The 19,829-nt window shown below is 41.5% G+C and overlaps 1 protein-coding gene across 1 annotated transcript in view; it reads left to right on the top strand.

Moving 5' to 3' along the window:
• The first annotated feature begins 1,207 nt into the window (after positions 1 to 1,207).
• The window catches only part of sh3rf1 (SH3 domain containing ring finger 1), a 50,896-nt gene continuing 32,274 nt past the window's right edge, over positions 1,208 to 19,829 (top strand). Inside the window, exons 1-2 of the mRNA XM_058074416.1 lie at positions 1,208 to 1,472; positions 6,956 to 7,406. Coding sequence (XP_057930399.1) covers positions 7,053 to 7,406 — 354 coding nt within the window. The 5' untranslated portion in view covers positions 1,208 to 1,472; positions 6,956 to 7,052. The remainder of the gene's footprint in view (positions 1,473 to 6,955; positions 7,407 to 19,829) is intronic.

The raw sequence follows: 19,829 nt of genomic DNA, 5'->3' as shown, positions 1-19,829 counted from the left end.
AGGGGGCGTGGTTTTATTCCTGTCACGTGACTGCAATGTGACGCCTGCTTTGGCCACTAGAGGGCAATGAGTATTTGTTCATGTTTGTGGTTATGCAACAATAATTATTTTCAACTATTAATCATAATTTACAGCGGTAATATTTATTTAAAGATTGCGCTTTTTGCATTAACATATAGTGGGGTGTATGACGATTAACATCCCTCCATTTTCTATACTACCTGTCCTCATCAGGTCACAGATCAGATCTCTGTTTACTTACAATAATAAATCCGGGGTTCCAGGGGTCCTTTGAGGTATTTTATTCATATTACACATATAATGCAATTCATTAATATTTCATTAATATTATTGTTTGATTAATATTACACACATCTTGAAATGAGGGTCGGCGGTAATAGGAAGCAGAGGGTTGCCTTTGACAGTCAATGCTTTACATTGAGGTACTGCTGGTCATCGGGTCTCAAGTAATGTAGGGTGGGACACACAAGCACCAGACATGATTGCCCGAAAAACAGGTTTTTATTGCAGCTTTAAATGACCTCACGATATCCTGAATAACACAGGCTACATTTGCGGCCATAACCCACAGCTCAGTCTCCTCTCATATGGAACACATTTATGGCACCACACACAAGCACAAGTCATATCTATGTCTATGTTTTCTCATAGTATTTCGACTATATTGGGTAATATGAGTGCAAGGTGAATATAGGGGTGTTAGTTTATGTCTAGAAACCTCGTTGACATGTTAACAACCTCTAAAAATGTTAACATATACAGAAGGTCAACAGATTTTCTATTTTTTAAACTGAGAACATATGCCAATAATCCAATACTCCACAATTAAAGTGTGGTGCATATATTTTAATTGCTGCTTCCTTTGTCAAAGTTCATCCCAAGGTAAAAGGCAAACTGTGTCTCTCGTCTGACACACGGTCACGTGATGTAAGTTCACGCCCAACGAACAAAGCTTAGATGTGCACTCCATATGTGCCTCGGAAATGGCCCAAATGCACTATATATTTAAAAGAAAAACAATACACAAGATGTAGTGAAACAAAGTTATAAGTTTCGATTTGTACCCACACGAATTTGCTTCGAGAACACGTTGTACAGCTATTTGTGTTTTTGCTTACTTACACACGATCACTTTCGATTCCCAGTGACTATGAACGCCACACATCTCCCTCCTCCCTCTCCCTTCTTGTGTGTCTCCAGCAGAACAGAACAGAACACAATTACTAGCATGGCGCTCGGCGCTATTGGACTTCTCGTCTCTTCTGTTCGTGTTCTAAGCTTTAACTTCATTGTCCGCTATATTATCACGATATAATTGTTCATGTTTCAACGTGCGAAAGACTTACAAAGGCAAGAGGGCCGACAAACGAAGGCGGCATAATAGAAGTCTCTTTGGGCTTTTTAGGGAGCTTGCTGACTAGTGAGCTTAGCAGCAACAGCAACAACAGGAGGTAAGTTTTCCGGAAGACGAAATTCTTCTCTTTTTTGTTGCTCTTTTTTGTACTTGTCCTCGTAGGAAGTAATTAAAGTGCTGTAGAAACTTGTTAAAAGTGAACACCAGCACCCTGTCCCCCGCCGTCGCCAGTTAGCACAAACTACTTTCATAAACTAGCAAGCACTCATAACAATTATCACAAGCAATACTGCACTGCACTTTTTGTCCTCCCGACTGTTGTTGTGAAATTACGTAATGTTGCAAGTGACCATGGAGATGAAAAGATGAACGGTCACGTGACATTGGAGCACAGCATGACTCAGCAAAGCAAAGATGGATTTACTACATATGGCATGACTAGAAGCAATATGCTCTATGCTGCAGTTCAAATGGCATCCATTCATCCATTCGTCTTTTGTCATCCGGGCTACGGATGAGCTGCAATCTAACCCAGCTGGGGTGCACCCTGGAATGGCCACCGGTCAATGCCAGGGCACACACAAACACACATTCACACCTATGGACAATGTGAACTCTACGATGATCATAACATGCATGTTGTTGGAACGTGGGGGGGAAAACACGCTAACTCCACACACTCCAGCATCTGGTGAATGTGAGGCTGACATGCTTAAATCACAGTGGGGGCCGTGTCAACATGTAATATCTACAATTTGCAAGCACTTAATTGAAACTGACGTTTAACAAATAAAATGAAGTGCAGTAATCCCTGTTTATCACAGTTAATTGGTTCCAGACCTCATACGTTTTCCACAAAGTAGGGTTTCTTATTTATAAATTGAATGTTTTGGTAGTTTTGGTAGTAGAGCAAAGAGACCACCTTCTAAATACAGAGATATCAATTAACACCCCTATAATCACCTTTTACGTTCTTATTACCCCACATGGTAGATATAATAAGACCTTAATAAGACGGTTCTTGTGTGTGGCCCTGTCGATGTGTTCCCTTGGGGAGCTGAGTGGGGGCCGGACAGGAAGTGACATCAGGGGTTGAGTTCCAGCTTGGTGTGGGTTACGACGGGAATTGTAGTTATTGTTGCTGCCATAAAAAAAACTGTTGTTCTGATCAAATCTGGTGCTTGTGTGTCTCATCAACATTTACAGCAACATTACTGACACATAGTGACCAATGAAGAATACTACATATCATCACAACATGTTTGAATGCATCTAATGAGAGCCTTATAATTATTTTATAAGGCGTTAATGTATTTTGCTTAATTGAGTCTTTTTTTTAAATCTTGAAAATACTTTGTTTAGGCAAAAAGCCTTGTTAAATTGGCTTATATATGCAAACAAATAATAGGCCACATTCAACCACAAAACAGCATGATTTATTAATATATTTTTGAAAAGCCGTGAAATTCAAAGTGCAAAATGGCGAGGGATGACTGTGTCGCCATTTAAAGGGGAACTGCGCTTTTTGGGTTATTTTTCCCATCATTCCCAATGCTTAGGTTAAACATGAACACATACACTATTTCTTTCCCTTTTCTGCGCATTCTAACACAGGAAAATGAGTTAACTTGAGCTAGCTTACAATGCAATTGTACAATTGGGATACACCTACAGTATTTTGGACTATGAAACCCTCTTTGAAAAAAACCCAAAAACCCTCCAACAACGTTGCATGGTTTGATATCCATGCTGTGATCATGCATTAACACGTACACTGATGATAACATGGAACAGTTGCAGTGTCTTGTTGTATTTTGATTATTTAAAAACCCAAACTTCTTTTCATGGCGCATTGATACACACACTTATGCTAGTCCTGTCAACAACACACAGCGACAACACTTACGATGTCCGCTCTCCTTGCGATGGCTGTGTCTTCCAGCACAAGATGTGGGCTCAAGTCCTCAGGCCAAAAATGCTGATGGTAAACCAGCATCTTGTTGAGTCTTTGTAGCCAAATGACGATGGGACTAGCGATTAGCAACTCATCATGTTAGTCTGTGAGATAAAAATAAGTTTTTCATGTTAGCTGCTACAATAATAATATTGCTGTAGCTTGGTTAATATACAAGTAAATGGAACATTTTTTTTTGTTTTTTTTTTGTCAGGGCTTTAGTGTCAAAATAGGTTTTCCCCATGACACCCTTGCTAGCAAGCTGATATTTCCCAGCACTAGAATGCACAGAAATGGAAATAAATATGTGTTCATGTTTCACATTATGATTGTGAATGATGGAGTTCAACGGTCAAAGTTCATGTTTTGGTTGCAGTCAAATGTGTCAATGAAACGTGCCACCGTTTTGTATTATTTATTTCATTGTCTTTGTCACAAACCTTTTCATGGCACAAAGTGACAATGCACAGACAAGCTGAAATCAGATGGTGTTTCATACGCAACAGGCACAGAGAAAGTATTCTATCGTGTAGCACAGCGACACGCATAGCTAGCAAGTAGTGCACTTGCTAGTGCGTAGCGCCCCGCCTCTCCCCGCTGGGGCAAAGAGATTGAATGACTGACAGGAGTGCTCACTCGTTCCGTAGCGAGAGAGGAGGGAAACATACATGCGTGCACATGTCAATATGTTGAGGCCGGCAAAATGATTCAGTCAATTTTTATTTATCTTGCAGTATTTATTTTATTGATTATTTCTAGTTGTTTATTTTTTCCCGTAGTAGTAGTTGGCCTATGCATGTTCACTTAACTGTTACACTGTGCTGTCATTTGTGTCTTGGCACAGTGATTGTAGTTAGTGTACCGTCAAGTGACTCCCTCCCCCACCCTGTGCATTTAACTGTGTGACAAGCTCATTGTGAGTTCAGGGTTGGCTTGTGCTTGCCCCTGCAAGTACCTCTGAAGTGGCCCAGGCTTTGGAGGGCCGCAATTACACTAATCTTTCATGTCAAGTAGGTGGCCACAATGTATGTCCTGTCGTGTCAAAAACGGCCCGCAGGTCGTTGGTGTGGGACCCCGATGCTGATCATGTAATGGCTCAAAAATCCATGCATCCTGATTGCATTTATTCCACATGAAGGAAGCAGCACGGTGTAATTCCTGTCTGCTTTGTCAAAACGCCGCCGCCAGAGGATGTGGGATGGCGGAACACAGGTGTGTTTATCCGCTTTGCTGTAAATTAGATTAAATGTCAACTTTAAGCACCTGTGCTTACTCTAATCAGCCATAACCAAGCCGCAGGGTTGAGGTCTGGCTTTGTTTGGCCCTTTTTAAGGGGAGGGGGGGCTTATTTAGTAAACCAAACACATGGAAATGTCATTTTTCAAAATGAACTTGCATTATTCATGCATGCCAGCTTCTTATTATGGCTAGTATCTATTCGGAATGACTGTGGAGTCTCTACGGTTGAACACAGTCGGATGGAATACCAAGATAAGCTTCTGTAGCACAGAAAGATGGTATATACATCAATTTATTGAGGGCCCATAATTAGTGGTTTTGTTTTTTTAATCGTTTGATAAATCGATATATCCATTATCTTGGCAGGCCTACTTGGAATACTTTTCTGGCGATCAAGTCTGATTCTTGTCCCACTGGACAATTACTGACGCCGACTGAGCAATGCTCATCACAAGGCAGAACGTGCATTTGACTAGATTTAGCACTAGGCAGGAAATCCATTCAAGTTGCTGAAATGGGTATACATTTTTGACTAGTAATAGTCCATTATCAACATCAGGTGTTGAGATCAAAGATATGGGATTATATCAGCCTGCATGCAAATCTCTGATATTTCCGAAACAAGCAGTCCATTCAGGACTGACATCAGCAGCGTACTCGCTGAAGTTGAAGGTGTTCTTTGCTGCTGCCGTGGCACAGAACTGGGTAAAAAACATCATAAGGATCCTCACAAAATCACAGGGTCCAAAACAGCCACAAAGTGTGCGAAAGTTTGTTTTCCTCATAGCCTTGACTGTCTCTGTGCTACGTTTACACTTGGGACACTATGGACTAGGGGTGTCACAAGATGAAAACGTGACAATATTTCTCTTGGGCACTACGCCTGGGATGATAAATAATTAAATTAATCACACAATAAATGAAAATGAACTAGATCATTTTGCCGGCTTCAATATGTTGCTGTGTACATGCTTGTCTGTTTTCCTGGTCTCTCGCCTCCAGACAGGCAGAAAGAGGATTGACAATGTGCATTGGTTTCAGCACCACAACAGTAGTCCTTCTGTCTGGGTGCAGGCGGGGCATATACGCAGAGTGCAGAAGAATGTAACGTAGTAAAAATAAAATTAACAGATTATGATTTATTGTCACATAAAACGGTGGAACGTACGTTTCAGTGACCATGATTCCCAAAGTGTAACACCTCATTGTGCATCAAACGCATTTTACTGCATCCAAAACATGTACTGTGACCAAACTCAGAAATATTGCATAGCGCTCATAACACGTGTTACATTTCAGTTTTATACTGATCTACGTTTTTTTAATTTTTTTTCCAAAAAGTCAATACACTTTGGGGAACTGTCATGTTTCCACATGCGTTTGTTTAATCATGTAAAATTGCGACTTTTTTCCTGTTTTTCATTTAATATTTTGACTTTATTCACATAACATTACATCTGTTTTCAATTTCTGCTTTTTTGTCTTTAATTGTCCCCCAATTTCAACTTTCTTGTAAATTTTCTTCTCATAAATATGACTTTATTCCAATGATTTGACTTTATTCTTTTAACATTATTATTATTCTCTGAACATTATAACTTTTTACACAACCAATTTTTCCTAAAATTATTTATTTGTTGTTTGTAATATTACAAATATTAAAAAAGGCTTTTTCTTTAAAAAACAGAAAATTGACTTTTTTTCCTCATTAGAAAGTGACTTTTTTCTATGATTACAGTATTTTGACTTAATCTGCTAAAATTGCAGCTGTTTTTTTCATTTAGTTTTTTTTTAAATTTTCCAACTATTTAAATTTATTTCGAGATATTTTTATCATCTTTATGACTTAATTCCCATTATATTTTGACTTTATTCTCATAACATTCTAACTTTTGTTTTTGTTCAAAAATGTCTTTATTTGGAGTTTTTTTCTCATAATATTACATCCTTTAAAAAAGGTCTTTTTTTTCTTTTAATATTTGTTTATGCTACTAAAATGTAATAACTATTCCTCATAATATTACAAGTGTATTCATGTAAAATTGCAACTCTTTTCTCTTGATATTTTGACCTTATGGGGCTGCACGGCGATCGAGTGGTTAGTGAGCAGACAGCAAGGAGATCCGAGTTCAATCCCACCCTCGGCCATCTCTGTGTGGAGTTTGCATATTCTCCCTGTGCATTCGTGGGTTTTCTCCGGGGACTCCGGTTTCCTTTTGCACTTTGGACACTCGTGGACTAAGAAAACAATTGTTAATAATTGTAGCACTCGTTGTGTGCAAATGTCGTGTCTATTTAACATATGCATGTATGCATGACGTGACCTGGTTGTCAACATTGTTGATTCACTTGCACGTCCTGACTCTTTTATTTTTTTATTTTTGCAGCTCATGCACACGCCATGGCGACCGTAACTGAGGCATGGAAGTGACGTGACATGCGTGGTCCTTTCCTGCTGAAAACAACAGCAGAGCGCTCGAAAGGATGGACGAGTCCGTCCTGCTGGATTTGCTGGAGTGTCCCGTGTGTCTGGAGCGGCTGGATGCATCTGCCAAGGTCCTGCCCTGTCAGCACACCTTCTGCCGGCGGTGCCTGCAAAGGATCGTGGGCTCGCGCGGGGAACTGCGCTGTCCAGAGTGCCGCACGCTGGTGGAGTGCGGCGTGGACGAGCTGCCCAGCAACATCCTGCTGGTGCGCCTCCTGGATGGCATCAAGCAGAGGCCGCGCAAGCCCGGCACCACCAATGGTTCTTCTGGGGCCGTGGGCCGGGCGGCCAGGGAGCAGGGCGCACCTGGAGTCCAACCCCAGAGAGCTCAGGCTAAGAGCTCTCTTGTCCGGGTGAGTACGCTCAAGTTCTCTCCCCAAAGCTCAAACAATAGAGTGTAAACCTGCATGGATTAAAAGCAGCACGTTGCATTAGCGCCTCTAATCTTTTGGCTGCGGATTAACTGCAGGGAATGGACAGCCAGCCACTTACGGACGTGATTGAGTTGAGTTAATCATTGAATAAAGCGATCTCTGCACCCGCCACACTCATGTTGCATGGTTTTGTTTTTTTGCTTTTGTCCTCTTCGTCTTGCACTTGTGTACCCTATCAATGTACTTAGGGTGGGACTGTGTTATCTCCACTTGTCAAACTCACACAGTCTTGGAGCATGTGTGCTCCATTGTTCAACCGGATGACAAATAAGTAAGGCAACAATTGCTCCAATATCATCAAAATATCGGTGTGGAGTTTTCTGCTAATCTTGATGTGTGATGATGTTATGGACCACACAGCAAAACCAAAGTTGGCAAGCTCAGAATGTCTGTGGTGTGGAATTATCTGCAAGTTTGGCCTTTGGATTGTGAATATGCACCTTGCAGTGACTGTTGAGCACTGGCGAGGGAAAATAAGGCTTCTTCCTTTTAATCCCGATGTTCTAACATCACACCTCAGGAAGAATGACTTGGACTCACACGCCAGTTTACCTGCAGCAAAATAATAAGCAATGGGAACAATGAACAAGCACAGTTTATCATTTCACAGATTTTATTAGTCCAGAGTTTTCATACTTTGCCCTAGGGCTGGGCAATATGGACCAAAACTCATATCCCATATTTAGAGTGAATATCGATATATGATATATAGTATATCCCGATATTTTTTCCACATTTCACACAAAAATCAAAACCAAATATTCATGTCAACTTTTATTAAAATATAAACAATCATATAGAAAAAGCTAAGAGCTGATTCTGAGTGTAAACAATGATGCAAGAGGCAAGCATCCATAGCTGCACCCTCGCTATGGCACAAAAAACAATAAGGATGTACGAATAAAGCACTATTAACCACTCCAAACGCAGCAAAATTTTACAGTACGGGACTGTTGTAACTAGCTTGCACTCAGGCGCCGCCGTCTTGAAACATGAGACCTCCACATCAAATCCAGTCTATATTGATATGAACGATATGCTTTGTTTTTGATATTTAAAAAATATTCATATATCGCCCAGCCCTTCTTTGATAATGATGTTTGTGCCACATGAAAACACGCAGCTTTCCAAATGGTATGATTGCCGGTAGGGGTGTCACGAAAGATTATACTGTGACGAGAAAAAAAACTGTCAGGCAAAAATAAGTCATAATAATAAGGAAACAAATGTGGTGTGTGAATTCTGAAAAGCTGAAGCACAACTGAAATGCTTTGAAAAAGTGTGAAAGTTGAAATGTAGACTGAATGTAGGAGTTGTGTGGAAGCTGAAGCTGGACTGAAATGCTGTGGAAATGTGCTGACATGTAGAATGTTGAATAAAAAAGTTGAGCTGGCAATGTACTAAACTGCTGTTAAAATGTATACAGTTAATGTTGAAATGTAGAATGTGTATCAAGTCCAAGCAGAATGTTATAAAAAGTTAGTTAAAAAGAAAGTTATCAAAATACATGTTATAGAAATTGTTGTAGTGGATACCATTTAATTTGCCCGCTCATTTTTAGCTGACTAAAAACAACAGGTATTGTTGGAAAGTAAGAATACATATTGCAGATGACTGCCCCCACATGAATTGAACCGGCAACCTCTTCATTGTCAACCAATTGATCCAGCAATGGAAAATGGAAAATCATTTTTTTTGGTATAGGATGGCAAATAAATTGCTCATTCATTTTCAATGAGAACATTTTTACAGAAAATACGAAATTTCACTAAATGTAGGAACAAAGGTGTGAACTGACAAGCAACCTTGTCCTGAATGAGTATTGGATTGGTTGAGAAATAAATGACGAGTTAGCGAACAAAAATAAATATATCAGGATATCAGGTGGAAGAAGAAGCACTTCTTAGAATAAATAAGAATAAATAAAAAGAATAAATGTGTGGTGCACAATTTTATCTCATTCCATCCTGGCCATTTTTCAAAAGCCGTCCCATTTTTAATGATTTTGACTGAATAATTTTAATTATGACTGTACTCCCCATCGTTTTTTGACTCTTTTTTTCCTCTCACACACTTTTTGACTGATTTTCCAAAAACGTTTCCAAAATTCGTAATTATGACTTTCTCTCTTATTGTTTTTAATTGATTCATACAAAACTACCTTTTTGATCAATTCTATTTTTAGGACATATGAATGGCCCAAAGGTAACTCATTGGCCGCACTTTGGACACCCCTGTTCTCAGGGCTGCTTGTGGTGAGCAGCTCTGCCCTGCACAAAAGCGAGGATGAAAAGACGTCAAGGCCCCCGCGTAAAATTATCTGAATGTCAACACACTGATAATGGATCAAGCCCGGCCCGAGATCAGAGGCCCTCCTGTAAATTGCTACTGGGCGAGCCGCCTTGCTGGCTACAGTATCGCTCCTATTTATGCTCCTTTCAAAGCTTCTTGGAGGGCGTTGTGGGAATTTCCCTCAGCTACATAACTCTTTTCAGGCTAGGTTGATATCTGACACACCAAATAACAAACAACTTGTGCACTTGCCTTATTTCACTTGAAATGTTGTCAGTTGGGCATTGTTTCCACACATGATTGCAATTCAGCCGTTGTACTCTGTTCTCATTGCGTCGTTTGCATAACTGGCCACGATGCAAAAATGAACACTTTTTAGTTCGCGTGACATGATCTCACATCTTCAAAGCTTATTTAGCAAACTAACAAGAAGTTATTTACTTCTTGGTGTTGGTTTCATTTTCTGCATTCATGTTGTTTCCTGAGCTCCGTGTGTGTGAGCACTGCTTTTATAGGTCATGTGCACGTCATTGTACATCTGATATCTCACTGCAGTTACCCCGCCTTTATAGCTATTCATTGGTGCCACACCGATCATGAGTTACGGCTGCAACCGTAGCCCTTGTTTTTAATAGGGAATATCATATGTATACACTCTAATATAATATGTGCTGCATGAGGTCCCGGCTGGTGAATAAAGACCATCTGCATTTATTCAGGAAAGGAACCCCCAATATATTACACATATTAAGTATGGTGATTGACCATTTCATGCATGTCAAGCACATTTAACTTCCAGGTTATACGTTGGGTGTGTGGTGGTCTTACGCCTCCACGGTCACCACAACACAGCGATTTGTGGAAGGCCACAAACTGCCTGGCCCATAAATCGTATGTCCAGTAGTGACCTAGGTTTAAGAAACATGTGTGGGTGCTTCCAGATGATGCTCTGTGATTTGTTGCCGCTTTTTCAGCACCATGTCAGCGTTTAAGTGAGTAATGGCATCTTCTTCCATGCCTACTCGGCCATCGCAGAGGCGTTCCGCTAAAGCGGGGATGTGCAGGTGTAAGTTCTTCACAACATGAAAGGCTGGGATCAAAGCCCATGCCGATTGGCTGCACTGACCCCAAAGCCCACCCCCCCCGGCTGGGTCTCTCCACAGGGTTTTGAGCGCTTCACTGCTCCTGCTCAACATCTTTAGCCTCACTTATTCATTGTGTTTGTCGCCCCAAAAGGCTGCTGGCAGTTCTTTTGGCTTGCTGGGTTCATGTTGGAGCTCAAGACCCCACCTCTGATTCTTATGTGTCTCAAAGAATGGCCGAGAGGGAAAAGCACCGGCTGACAGATGCACAACAGGGTTTTGTCCTGGGCCCCCTTCTGATCTTACGGGCCGCAGGTGTGTGCGTGTGTGTAAGTGTAATAGCTCCAGAAGCTGATGAGTGTTGAAGTAGAGGCATAGTGACCAAAAGGGCCAAATATCGGCTCTGTGCCCACCCCTCTTCTCAAACATCGCCAGTTGTCTGGTGTTGTTTTCCTAGCATTTGCTTTGAAGGGCTTGGGGGGGCGGGTGTTGACGGACACCTTCACGCTGCAGTTTGATGACTCGCATCCCACGGTGCTCGCTAACACGGATGTTTTGACTTCGCTCTCAGCCCATGGTTGTAAGAGTATTTCTTCTTCTTCTCCACATGGATTGAGAACAGGCGGTGTGCTCAGCGGTGCTTGTGCACACGCGAGTGAGCAAAGCTGTAGGGGGCCGTCTGGAAGTCAAAGGTCAGGGTTGAAGAGTCATGCTAGTCCTGGCTTGGAGGCATGGGGGTTATCATGATGGTGGTCTGGTGAGTTGAGCCTTTTCTTTTCACAGCAGAAACACTCCTTTCATAGTCGTCACTCAAACGGCCATTCCACACCTGACGCCTGTTTATTCAACTTAAGTAACAACATGTTTTTCACAGCACAGAGCATCTGCTTGCAACCTTGGTTAACACCATGAATCCGTTCCAGAAAGTCAGACTCAAACCAAAACCATATTTTTTCCATTCCCAGATTTTCCCATAAAAAATTATGTCAATCCAACTCATCCCTTCCAGAAAGGAAAGTTAACACAAAACACCTTTTTATACTTTAAGAATTTTAGTTGTGCATGCAGATAACAATTCTATGACAGGGTCTCCGCTACATGTCCATGGCCATATATCTGATTTTTTATAACGGATTTCGCCTATTTCGGACAAAATCTCCAGTCCCGTTCCAATGCATTTCCATGAAATTTCCCTCGCATATATCGGATGGCCGCATCGTGGCGCTCCGATTCGCCGAATCGTGACAGGCCGCTATACGACGTCATTTGCAGCGTTTGCAGCGTTGCCTGCGCGCCCAGGTACATTGGAAACATAGTCAAGGAAGTGCCTTTTTATAACGGATAAAATCCGATTTACGCATATACCGGATATAAATCCGATATGCGTAAAACGGACATTTTCCGGTATACGCATATAACGGATTTCGCTTATATCGGACAAAACCAGTGGGAACAATTGAATCCGATATATCCGAGGTTTACTGTACTTTCACAGTAGACTCCATCTGCTTGCCGGTACAGTAAATCTGCCTTCATGTGAACAGGGACAGGAAGTAAACATACGAATGTACCTGACATACTACGAGCCTTAACTACGTAGAAAGAGGGTTGGGAGGGGGAGGAGTGTTATAAAAGGACATTTTATGACCACGTCAATTACCTAATGGCCATTTGGCCATTAGACGTGGAATGTAACTCCTCTGCAGTAATTGTGCGTTTGTCTAGTAAACCTTTGAGGGTATACATATATTGCATGTATGCTAGTATGCCTTCATGGCGTTTGAACACAAGCCACAGAGGAAAAAAATGTAAGGCTTTATAGTTGAAATAGGTGTGTCCTTTATGTGAATGATTACCTCCTTCATGCTATTTTCTGTCTTTAGAAAACTCAGAAAAGAGAAAGAAATTGTTTATATTGCGTGTTCATATTTAACATAAGGATGATTGTGGTTGATGGTGTGGTTGATGGGCAAAGAGGAGTAAGTGGGGTGATTTCTCCTCAGTGGAGGACAAATCCACTGGCTACTCCCCTGGTGTGGACTTTGTGCTTCCTAACTTATTTACACCTGCACACACTTTGTCCTCGTAGTTGCACACAATTTTACTTGCCAATGGGTGAATTGGTGGTTAGGAATTGGTGAGGAATGTGTAAATAATTTCTGTAAAGTAGTCATGAATGTAACTGTAATGAACGCACCGCAAACGGGCAGCGCATATGAAAGTGTGTCTCATTCACATGAATGGGTTAACTTTTCCAAAACCTCTGTAGCATCTCGGATGCCTGCTGTTGCGTGGTTTCGCACGGGACACAGCAGGACCAAATGATGTCAGGACTGCTTGACAAATGTGGGACGTGGTGGTGACCATCCATAATGGTCACCAATTGTCTGCAATGCTGGTCGTGTGCCCTCTTTTCATGAATAAGTCATGCGGGAACTGAAGTGTACCATTTTTGGTCACTAATTGCGTGCCAAGTGCACAATTTATGCATAAGCAGAACACAAACCGTGTGTAAGCTCATCTTCACACTGTCCAGGTGTGCCGTAAAATAAATGATACACATTGACAAAGCAAATTGCGGGGCAATGCAGAGGTAAATGCCACTGTTGTCTTTTTTGTCCCTTTCGGGACACTCCAGTCAAGAACCAAATTGTTTTGTAGTTTTGTACTGCCTCACGTGAACCTCTTTCTCCGCAGCCATGCAGACGGAGAGGGATGGGGTGTGTGTGTGTGTGTCTGAGAAATTCCATGAGCAGTGGCAGGTCACCGTCTCCCCCTTCCAAAAAAAAAAAAAACAGAAAACACAGGGCTTGTCTAATCTTGTCGCGCTTGTCAGCTCACATCCATCTTCAGTCCATCCTTGAGCAGTATTGTGTCGTGGAAAAGAAGCAACACTCTTCCTTGACTCCTGAGTCAATGCACTTTGAAAAGAAGGTGGGGGGCTCTCTCCGTCATTTATGCAGCAAAGCTTTGCGGTTGCATGCGGCGACATGCGTCTGCACCTGAAAGCCTCCGGGGCGGACTCCATTTTGTCTGCTGTGCTCATATAAAACATTCCACCATTATTTCCTGCGTGCGTCTGTGCCCTGCGGCTTTCAAACACCACTTCTTCCTAACAAAGGTCTTCTTTAATGTTGTCATTTGTGGTGCTTTTTCAACACTAACCTCTGGGTGGTCCACCGAGCAAACATATTTACCCATGGGCCTATGACACTTCCAGCCCCCAACACACTGTTCCTTCCACCGCTCCTCCTTCCTGTCTCATCTACAGCAAGTCTGTCAGCATGACAATAGCAGGGAAGCAGTCATTAGCCTGCTCACACCTGTGGGCCACCACAAGACTCCACGGCAGCATTTCTTGCCGTCCAGTTGAAGGAGAGAAATGCAAGTTTTCATCCCTGTTCAGGGCTCTACGTTAAAAACAAAAATTACTTGCCCATGGGGAATCCTTAAGGTGAGAACTACTTGCCCGAACTTGCCCCATGTAAAATGAAAAGACTGCCATAATGATATCATATATCAATATATGCTGATAATTAATCAGATAATAGTACTGATGCATTGTATTTGGAGGAATGTCTGAAAATTTGTGGAGATGTATGTTAACATGGCAAGCCATGCTACCTTACACATGGTAGTCGTAGTAAGCAGTGATATTTATAAGTTGTGTACCACAATGAAACATTATTGAATAGACACATTTGTGTACTAGTAAAGTGTTTTTAATCCAGAAAAAAATGCTCAATGGTCAAACAATAATTTGTGAAGCAAAGGTGAGAAAAATACACAGAGAAATGGAAGCGCTAGATTTTGTAGCTTGTGCAAAATCAGCACTTGGTATTGGATCTAATCGGTTGTGTTTCATTGTGACCACTTCAAATTGTCACAGCAACGTGATTCACTCACCTGTGCCATCATTTGATTTGCTGCCGCTAATAAAATACTTGTTTAGGAGGCACTGGTTCATCACTTTTTGATGTTTTCCTTCACAAGTTGGTGAAGAATTAGACCATGTTGGCAGGGACGCCATGACAGATGTTTTCCTAGTAAAACGATCGCTGATTGGTTGATCGCGAACAAGAACGGGTGTGGGTAAAACGCGGATTGTGGATTAAATGGTCTAAATAAACGATTCTGATCGAGCCCTGCCTGTTGGTTTGCCCCGTGCACAGTGACATTGGCAAGATGTTGTAACACCGATATGTGTGTAGGTCAGGGGTGCTCATTAAGTCGATCGCGATCTACCGGTCGATCGCGGAGGTGGTACTGGTCGATCGCTGGTCGATCGCGGCGTGACATTAAAGAAATATCATCCCAGCATCAATGCCGTCACTTGATTGATATACAGGGCAGCCATTCAGATGACAACTGAATGTTGCCCTTCGGGCGACCAATCAAATCAAACAACGTCTCTAAGTGCCGCAGAACTTACGATGTCAGCCTATCATCCATCCCCGTTACTTGATTGACATACAGGACAACCAGTCAGATGACAACTGAATTTTGACCTTTAGGTCACCGCTCATGCGTAAACAACGATGCAAAGTGCTAAGCTAGTCGGCGAATTGCGAGATTTTAAGCCCTCGCTAAAGTTTATGGTCACTAAAATGAGTGAAGGAGCTGGACCAAGTAAAAAGGCAAAAACTGGACCAAGTAAAAAGGCAAAAAACATATCACTTCCATACGGATATGGAATATTATACGGATATTATGATACGGATATTATCCATAACTGATAAACATTTGGAAGTGTGCTTGAGGCTGCTACAGCAGCTACTGTCCGGACTATGCATCCCTGGCTGGTTCAATTCAGTGCAAGTCATCAAAGTGAACTCAGGTAATTACAAAAAATTTTAATAGTTAATTATGTGTGTTTTGCAATATTGGCTCATTTGGTTATGTAAGGTACATCAACATACATTGTACGTACAAATAATCCTCAATACATTTGAAAATAAATAGATGTTTTGCATTTTTGTAGTGGGTAGATCATTTTGACTCGGTCATTTTAAAAGTAGCTCGCATGCTGAAAAAGTGTGAGCACCCCTGGTGTAGGTGCTTGTTTGTTTCACTTCTGAGAGAAGATGCATCTTCTCATGACAACATAAAGGAAAATCCTCCTTCCTTGTGGACATGAGCCTACCTAAGTAGCATGTCTGTACAGTGTTCCCTCATTTATCACTGGCGTTTGGTTCTCAAAATAGTCCACAATAAGTGAAATCCGCAAAGTAGCCAACTTTATTTTTTACCAGTATATATGTTTAAGGCTTGTAAAACCCACCACTATATAAACTTTATAAACTTTACTCAAACAGACATTAACATTTTCTCACATCTCTTGTTTAAACACTCTTAAAGTTCAAATTTTGTATACATTTTAATGATCAACCTACTAGAAATTACTAAGAAATTACTAAGTGACTCACATGTATTTAATTCCTCTGACCGTGCCATCCTGGTGCCGTTCAGCTGTAGTGTTTTTGTGTCCTTGTTACAACATAGTGCTCCTGTCGTCATATTTTATTCCTCATCCTTGTCCTCCATGAACTGAATATTCATTTACAGAACTCTGTAAATACATGAATGTATTCATTCTGTAAATGAATGGCTGGCTTCCTGCTTTTGGGTGCAGAACGTTTCATTGACATTGTGGGTTTTGTCGGGGAGAAAACTTACAGCATTCAGCTGTTTCTGGTTCTTTTATTATTTACAGTATTGGCGGTTTCCAAGAGGCTCACACAGTTGGCTAGTTGATAGACATTACCACAACAAGAGACGGCACAAAGATTGGCTGTAGACCATTGTCAATCAATCAGGCGAGAGAGAATAGAGACACACCGCCTCGTGCAGTACTACACAGTACTACAACACTCAACTTCCCACAATGCAACGGCCTTTAAAAGGCCAGGCTCAGTCTGTAACAGTGTTCATATGCTGTAAATTATTTACATTTTTTGTAATGCAGTATTTCAATTTACTGTCAGTAATAATGTCAATATTAGGGTCGTTCTCACAGGCTTCAATAATAAATACATGAATTACCTCTAAATACCCCTCTCTCTCTCTCTTTTCTTCCTCTCCTTAAGTGCCAACAGAGCAGGCAGGTGATTCCAGTGTACAGCGCAACATTGATTGCACGTTACATGTAATGTTTCCATTTCTGTACAAGTCGCAGAAACCCTGATAAGATGCTTGAACAATTAGCGGGAACATTGACAGTATAGTCTGTGCAGTGAGGGAGAAAGTCACGAGATGGTGTGTTAAAGGATAGTCCAACAAAGTGGGACAAGTCACCGCTCGCACTTAAAGGTGCAAAAACTGCGGGATTTAAACTAAAATAATGGCCTATATTTCCAAAATTTATTTTGCTGTTGCATAAAATTGTTACATTAAGATATGCCTTTATTCGTCCCTCAGTGGGGAAATTTGTAATTGTAAAATTTGTACATAAAATTGATGATATGATGTGCTCTTTTATGCTAGGAGTCCATTGGGCCGGTGTCAGTTGGTGCCAGTTCGCGCCAAAGATTATGTGATTGGCGCCTAGTGGCTCGCTGTGGCGCGGAATTAATGTTCACTTGGCACCACAGTGAGCCACTACGCGGCAATCACATAATCTTTGGCACGGAGTGGCACTAACTGGCACCAGCCCAGTGGACGCCGAGCATCATTAGGGCAACTTTGCACGCGCCATTACATTCCAGTGGATGCCAATAGGCGGATTGTTTGCGACATTTGGTTCCACTTGGTGGACACGCTGATTGCTTAATGCAGGTGACGCGACAAAAAATTTAAACATTTACAAATTTTCTTGCCACCAAACTAAATTTTTTTGCCACCACCATGAGCCAGTTGGAAGGCAGTTTGAGCCACTGCACACCACTAGGCGCCACAGCCAATTGCATTGGCGCCAACTGGTGCCGGCGCAGTGGACATCACTAGCATCACACATTCAACAATACTGCAAGAATGCTAAGGCATTTTTATAGAATAGAATTAATAGAATTAGCATTTTTATTTTATAATGGAAGATTAATCTCTATATCAACAAATTGATTTAAATTGAACTGCAAACTGTTTTATTGTTCTGCATTTAAAATACATTGTTTTTTAATCGTATCTTAACCCGTGGATTGAATCATCTCTGAAGAGATTTACATCTATAGTTAAAAATAGCATTCAGACGATACAGGGTGTGTACCTACCTTTGGGGTCTCACTGTTTGACCTTGAACGTAGGACCCAAATTCCCAAACACCGAGTTGTTTGCGTGAACTGGCGGCTCCATGTTACATCCGCCATGCTTAGTGGAAGGGCGGCATGAACAAACACAATTGCACTTTTGTTTGCAAAGTGAAAAATGCTCAGCGCCTTTCTTGGAAGCTCCTAAAGTCTGAGAGGTGAAGGGATGCAGTGTCTGCATCCTGGAACCTTGCCAATACTGTGTCAATATGCCGTCTTGTTGCACAAATACTGGCCAGTGCAAGCAAACGCGCTGAGCTTGCAGCAACAGCGCCCATTTAGGAAGGCCGACAGGTGTGTCCGGAAAAGTCCCCAAACCCCAGCAGCAACCTGGAGAGTCCACTTCCTAGACTTCCGCTACACTGATGTCAGTGGGCCTGAGCGGAGCAGGTGGCTTCCAGTGAATGACCGAGAGCAAGAAAAGAGCAGACAGTGCTTGCTTTGAGGCACACAGTGGAGAGTCAAGTGAAGAAAGGCTTAGTATTCTGCTCATGGTGACTGCCCCATCCACCCCTACTGTCACATTTGTCAACCTAAAAGCCCTCTGAAACGGTTAGATACATGTTATGTGCAACTCCTCTCTTGGTACCCATCCACCAAATTCAATCTTAACGCATTGGAAGCACTAAAATCAGTCTGCTTTTGTGCTGCAAACAGAGCTTTATACAGTATACAGTATCTATGTACCAGGTCATACCTTCACTTGGTACCGTACCCATGGATTTGCTTTGTTTCCATTGTGGAAATTCTTTTCTACTGTGCCACTTTTCAAAATAGTAGTGGATGTTGTAGTAATAACGTATACAAAAATCCCTCACCACTTCACTGTATCATGGTTTTTCAAGAATGCATCCATGAACTAATCCAATCTGACATTTTAAAAAGGACAGCCATTTTAGATGATGTATCTACTACAGTAAACCTCGGATATATGGGACTCGGATATATTGGAAATTTGCTCACAACGCACAGATAAAAAAGAACCGATTTTACTGTAATGCATTTCCAATAAAAATTCATTGCATATATCGGATTTTTTATAACGGATTTCGCCTATTTCGGACAAAATCTCCAGTCTCGTTCCAATGCATTTCCATTAAATTTCCCTCGCATATATTGGATGGCCGCATCGTTATGCTAATCTTGTTGATGTCACTGGCTATTGTCTTTCTCCTGGCTCCAGATTTAGGACAAATATAAAAGTGAGTGACGTCAATAATACTAGCACGGCAGTGAATGAGATCTTAACCTCACTATTGGAAATAACGTAGGTCTGACGGGCGTAACAGGGCCTAGCTTAATTAACAATTTGTTATGCTCAGAGTCCAATAAAGTTAAATTCTCATTACCTTACGTCTCTTTTCATTGCCCAGTCCAGGTACATTGGAAACATAGTCAAGGAAGTGCCTTTTTATAACGGATAAAATCCGATTTACGCATATACCGGATATAAATCCGATATTTGCGTAAAACGGACATTTTCCGATATACGCATATAACGGATTTCGCTTATATCGGACAAAACCAGTGGGAACAATTGAATCCGATATATCCGAGGTTTACTGTATATTGGGTAATAGGTGTGTTATTTTGTGTCTAGAGAGTTTTTATAATGTTCAATAGCATATTTAGAAGGCTGTAAACAGGTTTTCTACAGTATGTCTCTACTCTACCCCGTTGAGAATCACCGGCTTAGCTGACACAGAGATCTCTGCAATGACAGTTCT

Source organism: Doryrhamphus excisus, chromosome 5 (assembly GCF_030265055.1).
Source record: "Doryrhamphus excisus isolate RoL2022-K1 chromosome 5, RoL_Dexc_1.0, whole genome shotgun sequence".
Classification (NCBI taxonomy): Eukaryota; Metazoa; Chordata; class Actinopteri; order Syngnathiformes; family Syngnathidae; genus Doryrhamphus; species Doryrhamphus excisus.
This window is presented reverse-complemented; position numbering and strand designations above follow the sequence as displayed.